We start from the raw sequence: 13,924 nt of genomic DNA on the forward strand, positions 1-13,924 counted from the left end.
AGTATGTACATGAGTATGAGTATACATTGGCGATTCTACCGAACCGATAAGGAGAATTTTTATGTTTTCAAAATTGGCTGAAAATGTCAGTATTTGTGTAGTTATTGCATCCTACCCCTGCAGTGAAAAGCCAAACCAGTCAGCAAAAATACGAGTTAATTAACTAGTATGTGCTAAAGTGACGGTCTACCACTTCTACAATTTCTAAGAACTTAAGCGTACCGTGACATATGCCTTTGAATTGCCAAAGCCAAAAATAAAATGCCATTTTCTTGTTTTACAAATGTCAAATTAATTATTTCAAATTTTCAAATAAAATTAAGGTAAGTTAGTGTAATTATTTCAATTTATATAAATTACAAATTTTAAAATCTAACTTTATTGCAAAAAAAAAATATGTAAACAAAATTCAACGCAGGCGCAGGGAATTATTTTTTTTTTATTTATTGCAATTTTTAAATTTAACTAAAAAAAATATATACAGTGTAATCCATTTATAATGGACTCGCTTAAGATAGAAACTCTATTATTATGCACCTACATATTTGTCAAGTCCCAGTTCAAAGATATGAAAAAGAATCGGTTAAAATAGACTCGTTTATAACGGACTGCGATTATATTGGACAAAAATATCGGTTTTTGTCTACTATAACCGAAGCTGTAATGGCCAAAATAAAAAATGTCTGCAATTAACAAAGTTCGGTAATTACCCAAATTCAGTAAATAGAGGCAACAGAAAATTTCTATAATACACAAACAAAGTTCATTGATTCACCGAAATCTGCAAAAATAGGCCATCAGCTTTTGCGGTAGACTGTAAGTGACGGTTCGTTGGCTTTTGATCTGTGTTTTGTTCACTTTAAGAAAAATGTCGGAAAAAGCGGGCATTCACCTCGCATGAAAAGTATGTACAATTTTTGTTTTTATTCATGTACATTACTTTTTTGATAAACACACACTAAATTTACTTTTTGAGTTTAAAAATGTTATATTCTGATGAAATGGACACTCGATTATAATAGACAATTTGACGCGGTCCCGTGGAGTCCATTAGAACCGGATTGCACTGTATATGTAAAATTAAAATTAAATTAAATTAAAGGCAATTTTCACTTCACCAGGACTTGAAGCTCGGAACTCAGGAATACCACGCCAGTGCTTTGCTCTGTTGGCCATTGCGACTGTTAGAGCGCCGCGTATGCTTCTCACGGGAGATGAATTGGCAGACTATCTTATCTACTGGTAGGATGCTACTAGTATTTATATTTTTTGTATTTTGCATAGCCTGCCAATGAACATCTCGTAATATATCGTCATGCTAAAAACAACAGTCGCTAACATTGAAAAAGGATGGAACGTGAACTAGTTGGGCTGAAACCCAAACTGGTAGCATACTGGTTCACAACTAGTACCTTTCCCTGCAGGGGCTGTTCAATTTGAGAAAATTTTGTAATAATACAGATAAATGTGATGATGATGAAATAAAGGATAAAAACGATGATGACAAATAACACTGGTTTACAGCAATAATGTTCAATGGATGCCACTATTAAATTTCTATGTAGAATTGCTCGGTGATTCCGAAAATCGAGTTAATTTTTTTTTTCTAGGGATACGTTCTCGAGATATTTGCTATTTACCCTTATTCAGCCTAACGCGAAAAAGGGGTCCAACTTAATCACGTATATCTTACGCACCAATTCAACAATCTTGAAAGAGATACGCCTTATTAAAGCTAATAAAATTCTCTATAAAACATTTATACATCACTTTCCGATAGGACTGATAACTTCTGACAAATTAATTAATTATTCCAGTTTTTTTTATTTTTTAATAAAAAAATTAAAAAAATCAACCTTTAACAGAAGAAAAGTTTAAAAAATAACAGGTTCTGTGGTAATTTTTTCAAGTTACTAATGAAGGAAAGCGAGGGATAAATAAAGAAATAATGAGTGGTCAAATGAAAATAAGCAAAGATTTTTTGCATGAAAATATAGCAGGAAAGAATAATACTCATACGCCACGTATACCAGAGCAGTAATTGTGCTACAATCAAAATCATTTTGATATTTTGCTCATGCTTGTGTTATTGTACAATAATTTGTGTTGGGTATGGCGACAACTGTGCAATTTTCAGTGTAGTTTTGATTTTGGTGTCCAGATCTTACAATTTTTCCACAATATTGACTTGTACAAGTCTCGGGTAGGGTCGGTTTGTTTTTCGTTATGCAAACGAGCATACAGATTCTGTGTTTTTCTTAAAGCAAGTACTATAACTTTTTTTTTTTAAACTATGGCTTTAATTATAAAATGGTATTATTTGTCTTTTAAATGAAAGTTTAAAAATAACTGTTGTGTTTGCTTTTGATACTTTTTCTGCTTGTCAGCTGGTACTTTTTTTCAAGCTCGCGGCAACGCTGGTTGTGATAGCTTAAGAAACTAGTGTTGGAAAACTTTCAATAGTTCCGATAGTGATAGTGTAAAATATTAGGTACTACCAAAAGATTTCTTACATATGTTGAGATATAACCCTAATTCCCGGTTTCGACAGTTAATTTTAATATTAATCAAACTTAAAATTAAAAATAGAACATTTTCCAATTTTGTCATTTTAAATTATAATGGCTTCATAAATTTAACACTGATTGGTGAGACTGGGGGGTAAAATTATTTAAATATACAAATTCGATTTCATATTTCATGGTCCAGGAAGAATTTGGCAAGTGATATAACAGATCTCATCGCCTGTAAGTTTGTTCGTTTCTTCCTTTGCTATATCAGATAACAACAGCCAGGAAGAGATCTTGTTCTGAAATAACCCGTTTTGGAACTAGAAAACCCATAAAGATTATTTTTATACACAAAAAGTTTACAAAAACTAACTTGTGTAAATAAAAATAAGATCGTGTTTTTCAATAACAAATTTTATAATAACAACCATGAAGAACATGTTAACAAACAATATGTATATGTGTCTTGTATAATCCAATTCTAACAATGGAACAACATATGGGGTGTTCACAGTTCGTTCCAAATTGTGTCTGAAAATGTAGACGTCACCATTTTGAGACATTTTAGCATCAAACTGTGAGCACCCCTTTCTAGCAGTCGTCGCAAAATCGTCTCAAAACTTTGCTGGTGTTACCAGACATTTCTTCTTTGCATGCTTATTTTATGTCGCCTTTCGATTTTGTTTCTGAAAAATTGTAATTATTTAACTTAATTACCAATTCCTAATATTTGTTATTTCTTTTCCTTGATTTGTTTCTTTTCATCAGAAATTGCTCTCAAATTAAATGCAAATACAGAAAACGTGCCCAATAAATTAAAAAAAATCGATTAGTATTGCCATAATGCTACCCTGCTGCGAGGTTGCAAAATGTAGACGCGTAAAAAACATACCTTTGAGTGTGACAAAATGTAGACGGCGTCGTTTTCCAATTTTGTATGGGAAACAACAACACATCAGATTTTACGGTTAGAAAACGTCTTAAAATGTAGACGTCTACATTTTGAGACACTATTTGGAACGAACTGTGAACACCCCAATAGTTTTTATAAAAATTCAGGCAGTGAAATGTATTTTTTTTTTCCTTACTCACGCTCACTTTTATTACTCTCCCGAAAACTTTCGACTTTTGAAAGTTTGGCGTCAAATTGGCTTCTACCTGTTTTATTTAGGGTTTACACCGGACAATACTGTCATGACAATAACAATCCATGCACACTTTTCACTAATACATACGTACTTTTCCATAGGAAAAATATTGAGAACAAATATGTATATCTTCATTGTCATTTCATTCATTTTAAGCTATTTTGTATTGTACGAGAAGTGAGAGTTGCACATTTAGTTTTCAGCTTTCACGTGCTAAATAAACCGATTACCAAAAATGGTGATCGCTACTTCGTGACCGATTACAACTTTAATCACGTTTACCAGCACCATTTGGAAATGTCAGTTGAAAAGCGCCCGCTAAGAAGAAGAAGCGCCGTATAATCCAACTGGAAATATTGTGCTGCCAGTATAGAAAAATCGTTGAACTTCTTATATCCCGGCAGAAATCGAATCACAACATAACGGAAAATCGTTTGAAACTATAAAATAACATTCATATCCACAAAAAAAAAAATATATGTATATATATAAGGCCATATTTTTTTAAGCAAATTAGCAAGGAGCATTCTTACAAAGTGATATTGGCAGCATAAAGACAAAAAACTGCCCTATAAAATTATACACACGACGATAATCAGAACACAAAAAATAGGTGCGTTCCAATGATTTTCGGACTAAAACCTGCAGAACTGTCAAAAAGCAAAACATCTCTCACAAGAGAGAGAGCAACGGTCGAGGAACTGAGAAAAACTGCCGGAACGCAAAAAACCATTTTTCCTGCAGGTATATAAATGTCAGATGTTTGTTTACAGAATTATTTATTCAGGCAAAAATTCTTACACACAACATTTTAATTCCCAAAGATTTCGTTACTTTGGTACAATTAGCTTCTATTCTGCTGAAAATATTTCTTATAAATTCCATCAGCTCTTTCGCTTGTTGTTTGCGAATGCAACACTGCTTTTAATTTGACAGTTTTCATGTATTTGAGGAAGAAAAACTTCGGACTAAATCCTGCAACTTCATACTGAGAGTAAGTAAGTAATTGCTCTCAGTTATAGGAAATTTGCCTGCTGGAACGCTTTTCGGACTAAATCCTGCAAAACCTAAAAATTATACTGCTACTGGAACGCAACTAATGTGTTAAAACGCGTCATTTCGAGGATCAACACAATTTGCATTGAAATCCGCTACTCCGGTAACATCACCATGTATGAATGCGTCTTGCAAATTAGGTTTTAAACAGTGCATACAAGTATTTCAAGACATTTAATATATATATTTTACTAATCTGGCAGCGCTGTTATCGACATCAAAAGTAATAGCAGCGGTAATGATCGAAAGAAAATAAAGACGAATTTTGCAATTGGATTTTGGACAATATAGTTGTACACATATATATTTCAAGTATATTAATAATTGGTTTGAAGGGAATAAACCTGTGTTTATGATAGTGTTAGGTGGAATACAAAATTAAACACCACGTTTTTTTTTTTGGTAAAGAAACCCAAGAAAGGTGCTCTGTACGAAGGCCGTCAGGCATCCAGCTGAAGCGCCACCATCAGTTCGCGAACGTCAGAGTAGTAGAAGAAGCGTAAAGTTAGATCGAAGGTAAGAAAAATTTGCCAATGCGGAAGCAAAAGAAATAAAATTATTGTGACCCAGGCAACTTTTCAGCACTACAGTTCGGAGCAACCACAATCCATAGTGACTTGGGTGTTGTAATCTCCGTCGATAGTTTATTTGTAATACATTACCATTTTTATATTGTGTTTCCTGGTTAATCGAAAGTTGCTCAAGTGACTGAGTGAGGTAAAAGTGTTTATTTTTTGTTTAATTTATCGAATTAAAACAGCAGTGGTAGTAGGGCTGCATTACGCCGCCGTCACCATAAGCGCCGCTGGTGCAGTGCGGAAAGCGAACTATGAGCGCCGCTAAAAAATACAAGTCTATGGACACAGGTGACCAACTGCAGGACACTGAGAACTACACAAACAATCGTTTGAAGAAACAAACAGATAACCACTTTTACAGTCCCTCCACATCGGCTCGTTGTGCCTTGGGACAAAATTTAAATCAACCATCAGCAACGTCAACTTCACAACTGCCGTTCAGCATGAATAATACTAATAACAATTTGGGCGTAGGTAATAACACTAACGGAGAAAGGCGTGCTAATTTTTCGATGTTAGATGGGGAACATATGAACGATCATCGTTCAGCCACAACTACCTCAGCGTACTTCAATAAGATGGGTGCGAATAATGCCTCGAAGCCGGGAGATGTTAAAAAAATTGTTATAAAAAACTTCAAGGGTAAGTTGTTAGTTAAACCCATTATTATATCGGCGCTCGAATAAAGAAACAGTGTAAATGCCACATACACTATTATTCGATAATTGCACCATTGGATAGACAATCCTTTAATCTATTAGAAAAATCTTTAGTTTTCTTAAATATCTCTTTGGCTCACTAATTTATTCCCGAAAAACGAAATTGTATTTGTATGGTTTGTAATGGTTTATAAAAACTTCCAATTCGTTTTTCTCAAAGCTATACTTTTCATGTTACACTATTTCATTATTCCAGCGACGATATGGGGTTCAAATAATGGTATATGTATATACGTATATATTTTGTGTTTTTTAGTGAAACCTACACTGCCGGACAATTATTCGGAACATACATGCGAAAAATTGCAAGAAGCAGTTGTCGCAATTCAATTATCAAAACCGATTAGGTACTCATTAGAAGAACTGTATCAAGCCGTAGAAAATATGTGCAGCCATAGAATGGATGCGCAGTTGTATGCAAAACTTAAAGAACTGACAGAAGCTCATGTAAAACGTAATGTCGAGTCATTTACCGGCGGAACCATGGATAAATTGGTAAATATATAAATTTTACTGTTTAAAATAAAATTGTCTATACGATTTTTCTTTCCCGAAAGATTTTTTTGAAAAAGATAAACGGCTGGTGGTTGTCGTTTTGCCAGCAAATGATTATGATGCGCAGTATATTTCTATATTTGGATCGAACGTATGTTTTGCAAAACCCTATTGTGCACTCTATATGGTATGTAATTGACAACAGCGGCAAAGTAATTTCTTCTGTAGATGCTTGTAACTACAACTATTTTGTTTGTAATATTTCAATAGGGACATGGGATTGGATCTCTTTCGCACTCATATAGCTATGAATGACCAAGTGCAAAAGCGTACTGTGGAAGGCATACTTATGTTAATTGAAAAAGAGCGTACGGGTGACGCTGTGGATAGGGGATTACTTAAGAGCCTCGTGCGAATGTTATGTGATTTGCAAATATATGAAATTGCGTTCGAAAGTAAATTCCTGATTGCAACCAAGCAACTATATCAGGCAGAAGGGCAGCGAAAAATGCAAGAACTCGATGTACCCGAGTATTTGAGGCATGTGGACAAAAGATTGGCTGAGGAGAACGAACGGCTATTACATTATCTAGACTCTAGTACTAAGTAATGCATATTTTCCGACAAAAAAAAATCTTGATTTAACACATTACGATATCTTTGATCTAGATATCCTTTGATTTACACTGTAGAAAAAGAACTACTCGCCGAACACCTCACACAGATTTTACAAAAAGGTCTGGACACACTCTTGGAAGAAAATAGACTGAGTGATCTCACACTGTTATACAGCCTTCTGAGTAGGGTCAAAAACGGCACAGCCGAACTGTGTGGAAATTTCAATGGCTACATTAAGGTTAAAATTAGCCAAATTTCACGTAGAAACGCTGTTAATGTTTTTTTTTTGTTCATAATTATATTACAGAAAAAGGGACGCACTATCGTCATTGACCCAGAGAAAGATAAAAGTATGGTTCAGGACTTGCTGGACTTCAAGGATAAAATGGACGTGATAGTGCGTAACTGCTTCGAGCATAATGAAAAATTCACGAATTCCCTGCGAGAGGCTTTCGAGTTCTTCATAAATCAACGAGCAAATAAGCCGGCTGAATTAATTGGTTAGCAAAGCCACACCCTTTCTTTTCTTTCATTGCTAATACAAACAATGTTACTTACAGCCAAATATGTTGATATGAAGTTACGGGCTGGTAATAAGGAAGCCACGGAAGAGGAACTGGAGCAGATACTCGATAAAATAATGGTGCTCTTTCGTTTTATTCACGGAAAAGACGTATTTGAAGCATTCTATAAAAAGGTAAAATTAAAGCTTATTAAGTAAAATTTTTTATACAAGTAACTTTTAGGATTTGGCGAAGCGTTTATTGGTTGGAAAATCTGCGTCTGTGGATGCTGAAAAGAGTATGTTGTCCAAGTTAAAACAAGAGTGTGGTGGCGGGTTCACATCGAAGTTGGAAGGCATGTTCAAGGATATGGAATTGAGTCGGGATATAAATATTGCTTTTAAGCAGTATGTCGCAAACATGGATCGGGAAATAACGAGCATGGATTTGACTGTGAGCATCCTTACTATGGGATATTGGCCTACCTACCAGCTTACAGAAGTAACAATGCCACCACAACTCGTTAACCCGCAACAAGTGTTTAACAAGTTTTACTTAGCTAAACACAGCGGACGGAAGCTGCAATGGCAGCCAACACTAGGCAATTGTGTACTAAAAGCTCAGTTCGATGCGGTATGTACTGGAATGATTCTTATATTTCTGTAGTACTAATAATGCACTTATAGGGGCCGAAAGAGCTGATGGTTTCATTATTTCAAGCGCTTGTGCTCTTGCTGTTCAATGACAAAAACGCACTGAGTTTCGAAGATATTGTTGCGGCAACAAATATTGAAGTAAGTGGCTTGTACGCTGTTATATTCGTGTCATAATTAAATGATTTTTTTATCCATTAAGGATGGAGAACTGCGTAGGACATTGCAATCGTTGGCCTGTGGTCGTGCGCGTGTTATTTCTAAAACACCAAAGGGACGTGAAGTGGAGAACAAAGATTTGTTCCAATACAATAATGAATTTACAAACAAATTGTTCCGTATCAAAATTAATCAAATCCAAATGAAGGAAACGGTATGCTTCAAAGCCATAAAGTTTGGTTAAATGTTGTCACATTATGTGTTGTTTATCTCTTTTTCCCTTTCAGACGGAAGAGCAGAAGGCTACAGAAGAGCGCGTATTCCAAGATCGACAGTATCAAATTGATGCAGCAATTGTGAGAATAATGAAAATGCGTAAAACGCTTAGTCATAATTTACTCATCGGTGAACTTTTTAATCAACTTACATTTCCCGTTAAGGTAAGAGAGCACCCGATTAGTAAAAACTTAATTTATCTAAACTAAAAATATTTAGTTCGCTCATTTAAACTTACAATTCTTGATCATTAAATTTATTGACAAATATTTTATCAACTTTTGAAACTCGTTTCAGCCTGCTGACCTAAAAAAACGCATTGAATCACTTATAGACCGCGATTATATGGAACGCGACAAAGATAATCAAAACCAATATAATTACGTTGCATAAATTTTGATTTCGGCTGCGTATATCGATTGGAACTGCTCGGAAGCACACCCCTTCTTCATAATCCCCATATTTCATATTAATATTATTTCATTCGTAACCCGAATCTAAAAGAAAAGAACTACCGATTACTCACATCATATCCTTTTGCTTTACAAATGTATAACAGTTTTAACGTCGTTATATAAAAAAGCATGTCCGGCCAAAATGAAATCATAACATAAAAAATATTCTAATCAAGATAGCGTTAAACCAAAGTTCTATTTTCTGGTTTGGTTTGGACGTTTTAGCAGGGTCTAGCACAGTAGATGTAGAAGCCACGTTGAAAACACAAGGGGCAGTGGCTGTTTTGCCTATGATGAAATGAAGTATATGTATAATTAGTTACTTTTCATAAATTTAATATAATTTTATCTATTAAAATGAAATATTAACTTCTTATGTATGTATGCAAACACCTGTTGCTTTTGCTCCTCTTCTAATTCTTGCTTTGTTATGATGGCAATGCGGAGGAGTTATACAAACGGCAATGTAGAACATTTGCAAAAAAGCACTTATCATTTTGAATATGAACGAAGTGGAGAAAGTATGTATGTAAATGCTTATGCATAGATACAGTTAGTGTTAAATGAGTTTATAAATTCGCAGGAATACCATGGGTGGCAAACAAAAAACAAAAAATTTGTTCCCTTTTGATAATTTAAATCGTAGTTTATTGCATATAATAAAAATAAAAAACAATATAAATATATATAAATGTAATTTTAATAATAAAAGTTTTCAGAACTTAATATTTGCCCAATATCTTTAAGTCTTGTGTTTTTTACGTAAAAGTTCCGATTGAACATTTTATACCTAAATATTTACATATATATACATATTCTTCAAACTAAAAAAAAACGATTTAGCTGGTACATCTTTAAACTACATTCCAAACTGCGGACCAAAGTAAGTATTATTAATTTATTGAGTACTAAATGAAGCTCTATTGGATTTTTTTTTTTTAGATTAGATGTAATCGGACCATGTCCTGCTGTGCTGAAAAATTGTTTGATAGATTTTGCGGCAAGTCTCTCAAACCGATGAATTTTCGAGAAGTTAAGCTTAGAAAAAGGTTTATAATATCACAAAAACTATGTAGTATATACGCCGTTTTAAAATTTTAGGCGCAAGTTTTAAAAATAAAATAAAATTAATTTATTTTTAATTTAAATAAAGTTTATCTTTAGCAAAAACAAAGTTTCAATTACTGAATTTTCGTAAAAATTTCCAGATTTTAATTATTTCTTATGTAGTATGCAGTTTAGTGGAACATTCAATTTTAATATAATAAGATGCTAGTTTGATGAACTTATTTCCATGACGGTGTTGTGCATTTTCTTCCATATAAAGGAAATCGTCGAACATAAATAGCATGATAAAAACATAGCAAGGTATAACCGTTCTCTCAATTTGTCGGCCATGATTTTTTTTTGAAGTTTGCCAACATTTTAAAATCATATAAAAGTGAAAATAAAAAATTGAAATTGTTCGAAATTGTTGTTGCTTGAGATTGAAAATGAAAATGTGTGTGTGAGTTTGTGAGTAAATTTAAAAATTAAATTGTTTGGAAACGTCAAGAATCTTAAAAGTGACTCTCAGCGGTTCTACCTTACTATATTTTTATCATGATACATACTTTGTATGGAAAAGGGCATAACACTGTCAGCAAAAAAAAAAATCAGCTAAAATTCAAGGGACTAAAACTACATATTCAAAATATTTTAAATCTAATCAAAAAGGTTGAAATTTTTACGAAAATTCTTTGAATTTTTATATTATACGGATTTGGTAAAAAAAATTAACTATATTAAATGTCAAACAAAATATTGAGACTTGTTAATATGTGCTACGTTTATAAATTTGACACGGTGTGTATTTTATATATTATTAAAGATAAATAGAAATTTGTTATTTCGCACAAAAATTTGACTAAAAAGGTGCTAGATGGTAACAGGATTGGATTTACAGCAGTTGAAGCAAAAATGAAAATTGCAATAAAACTCCAGCGCGTTGATTTTCGAAAGCAATTTGCGCATCGATTTAAAAAAAATACATTTTCAAAATATATACATTTTGGTGTCGAACAAGGCGAATCTATACAAGGTGGTGTTATCGGATCAGTTGATTTCACGGCGAATTCGGTCTTTTTGCCAAAATGATGTGTTTGTTGTTATTTTGTTTTGTACTGATTGTCAATGTGCGTATAATTTGTTATTGTAATTTTTTTATTTCTGTTCTCTTAACACCACCTTGCATAAATTCGTCTTGGTTTCGAATATACAATGTGGATTTCACTTCCACTGGATTTCCACTTTCTGAAATGCATTGAAAAAGTACCTGCGTTGCCACGTCTGACTACTATAATAAAAACTTAATCAAAAAGCTGCTGCTGGTCACCTTAAATTAACCTTAAAGAATTCGCTGAACCTGCCGGTTGTGTAAATTCAATAGGTTTTGCTTTGCATTTACATATTTATATATATATATTTTATAAATAAATAATTTTAATGGACGGTGTTAATTTGTTTTCCCAATTTGTGGTACAACACAAGCCACAATTAGAGTCATCAGGAGTGCCCCAACATTTTTGGAAATCTTTACACCGAAAGCTTGAAAAGGAAATTTTTGATGCTGGCATATCACTTCAGTTGCTACTAATTGATTATGAAAGTGATGAAGAAAGTGAATCTGGGATGACCGGTGGTGACACTAACATACAAGTTATCGCTGAAGAACCACGTCCAATGTTCACTCTGTCTGTAGCATGTGAAGGTGGGATTAAAGCTAACGATCCGGACGCTATATTTCTTATTGATCATGCATGGACATTCCGCACGAATATCGCAAGACAACAATTGGAACAATATGAACAGTTAACTGATCGTATGTGTGCCATTATGGGCATTGATATAGAAGACGAAGGGCGTGTTGATAAGGTTTTGCGCAGAATGTGGCGTTACTGTCACGCGTATACCATTGCAAGTAATGGACTATCGGATGAAGAACGACAACCTATTTGGTATGTTATGGATGAGGTCGGTTCGGCTGTAAATCATTCTGATGACCCCAATTTCCGTTTGGTTCCCTTCCTGTACCTCAATAACCAAACAACATTCAGTCTGTTGTTTCCCATACGTGATTGTGCTTTTGAGGAACAGGTGACACGCGATCTTGTAGAGTACGTAAAACAAGACACAGCAGAACGTGATGCTTTACTTTTACCATGGCGTGCTACAGACTTACGTGAGCACAGTTTCGTACAGGTTGAACCATCTGCAGAGTACTTCTCAAGTGGCCATATACCAGAGTCTTTTCCGGAAGGAGAATTTGCCTTATTAAAACCTCAAATGAATCGCAATCAGCCCTTAAAAGTTTATAGTGAATACGATGTGTTAAGTACACATCTCACAGATCCTAGTTTTCAATTGGTAGCCAATCAATCGGAGGCTGATGTGCTTTGGTTAACGCATCATTACAAAAATTTCGCGGAGCTAGCCCGTGATACACCCAATAAGTTTGTAAACCAATTTCCGTATGAATATGTTTTGACTATTAAAGATTTGCTAGGAATTACGGGAAGGCGTGCAGCTAAAGAACACCACAACTCTCAAACTTTGGAAACCTATCCAAGCTGGCTGCCTACAACCTTTAATTTAAAGACGGAGTTGCTGGAGTTCGCGTCATATTATCAACATCGTGCCGCCAAAGGTCTTGATAATCACTGGATAGTGAAGCCATGGAATTTAGCGCGAGGCATGGACACGCACATATCGGACAATATTGTACAGATCGTGCGTTTGCCAATCACCGGGCCAAAAATAGCTCAAAAGTATATTGAACGTCCTGTCTTATTTAAGCGTGCCGAGTTGGACGCAAAGGTAAGTTCATAAAAGCTACATCTTTGTGTTCAGATCCTAACTTAAATTAATTTGTTGTGTCTTTAAGGTCAAATTCGACATACGTTATGTGATATTGATAAAGAGCTTTCAACCGCTCGAAGCTTACGTGCATCGAGAATTCTTTCTACGATTTGCAAACAAATCCTTTAGTCTTGATCATTTCGATGATTATGAACAACACTTCACTGTAATGAACTATCGCGAAGAGGCGGCTTTGCGACATATCAAATGTGAAGATTTTTTACCTCTTTGGAAGAAGCAATATCCAAAATATGAATGGTCAATTATTGAAAAGGACATTTTCTCGATGTTACACGAGTTGCTAACTTGCGCAACAAAATTGCCACCGCCCTGTGGCATACCACCTTGCCAGCAATCGCGTGCATTGTATGCTGCGGATATTATGCTAGCTTGGGAGGGTCCGAACGAAGAGACCTCTTCGTCACATATGCATCCGAAATTGCTAGAGATTAATTGGACGCCTGATTGTCAGCGAGCATGCGATTATTATCCAGATTTCTTTAATGATATTTTCAAATTGCTTTTCCTTGATGAAGATAACAATGAAAGATTTGTGCTTTTGGGTGCAATCGTTTAGAGAATATCAATAGGATGCATATGCTTTTACAATAGAGCATAACATTTTTTGTATAATTTTTTTTTTTTATATTAAACAAAAACTTAAGTAATTTCAAAATGTTTGATTTAACATGTATAAATAATGAATTTAATCAATTTTGAGTAAGTTAGCGTCCTTCAATTTCGAAATACCGTTATATGAAAAGTGGGCGTAATTTTAGTCCGATTTCAATAATTTTCAACGTTTTGCTTTTACGTGGCAAGACCAATGGCCCGTAGTCATAGTCAAAATAAAGTCG

General features: G+C 34.3%; 2 protein-coding genes across 7 annotated transcripts; both read left to right on the forward strand.

Moving 5' to 3' along the window:
• The first annotated feature begins 4,897 nt into the window (after positions 1-4,897).
• Positions 4,898-9,909, forward strand: Cul4 (cullin 4). 6 transcript variants are annotated; one of them, XM_017609958.1, is made up of 14 exons: positions 4,898-5,230; positions 5,285-5,431; positions 5,484-5,934; positions 6,268-6,506; positions 6,569-6,693; positions 6,777-7,112; positions 7,176-7,362; positions 7,432-7,624; positions 7,685-7,821; positions 7,871-8,260; positions 8,314-8,421; positions 8,483-8,653; positions 8,727-8,879; positions 9,013-9,108. In XM_017609958.1, exons 3-14 carry the CDS (start codon positions 5,544-5,546, stop codon positions 9,106-9,108), a joined length of 2,526 nt encoding a protein of 841 aa, XP_017465447.1. In that variant the 5' UTR covers positions 4,898-5,230; positions 5,285-5,431; positions 5,484-5,543. The 6 variants fall into 6 exon arrangements, with proteins under 6 accessions (XP_017465447.1, XP_017465440.1, XP_017465426.1 ...); XM_017609951.1 differs by having other exon boundaries at positions 5,487-5,934; XM_017609937.1 differs by having other exon boundaries at positions 5,285-5,934.
• A 1,544-nt stretch (positions 9,910-11,453) lies between these two features.
• On the forward strand, positions 11,454-13,743 carry TTLL12 (Tubulin tyrosine ligase-like 12). The gene is made up of 2 exons (XM_017609984.1): positions 11,454-13,025; positions 13,093-13,743. The coding sequence occupies exons 1-2, from the start codon at positions 11,655-11,657 to the stop codon at positions 13,642-13,644; spliced, it is 1,923 nt and encodes a 640-aa protein (XP_017465473.1). The 5' UTR covers positions 11,454-11,654; the 3' UTR covers positions 13,645-13,743.
• Positions 13,744-13,924: the final 181 nt, after the last annotated feature.

The sequence above is a fragment of the Rhagoletis zephyria genome, unplaced genomic scaffold (assembly GCF_001687245.7).
Source record: "Rhagoletis zephyria isolate East Lansing unplaced genomic scaffold, Rhagoletis_zephyria_1.1 Rzeph_scaffold_00011, whole genome shotgun sequence".
NCBI lineage: Eukaryota > Metazoa > Arthropoda > Insecta > Diptera > Tephritidae > Rhagoletis > Rhagoletis zephyria.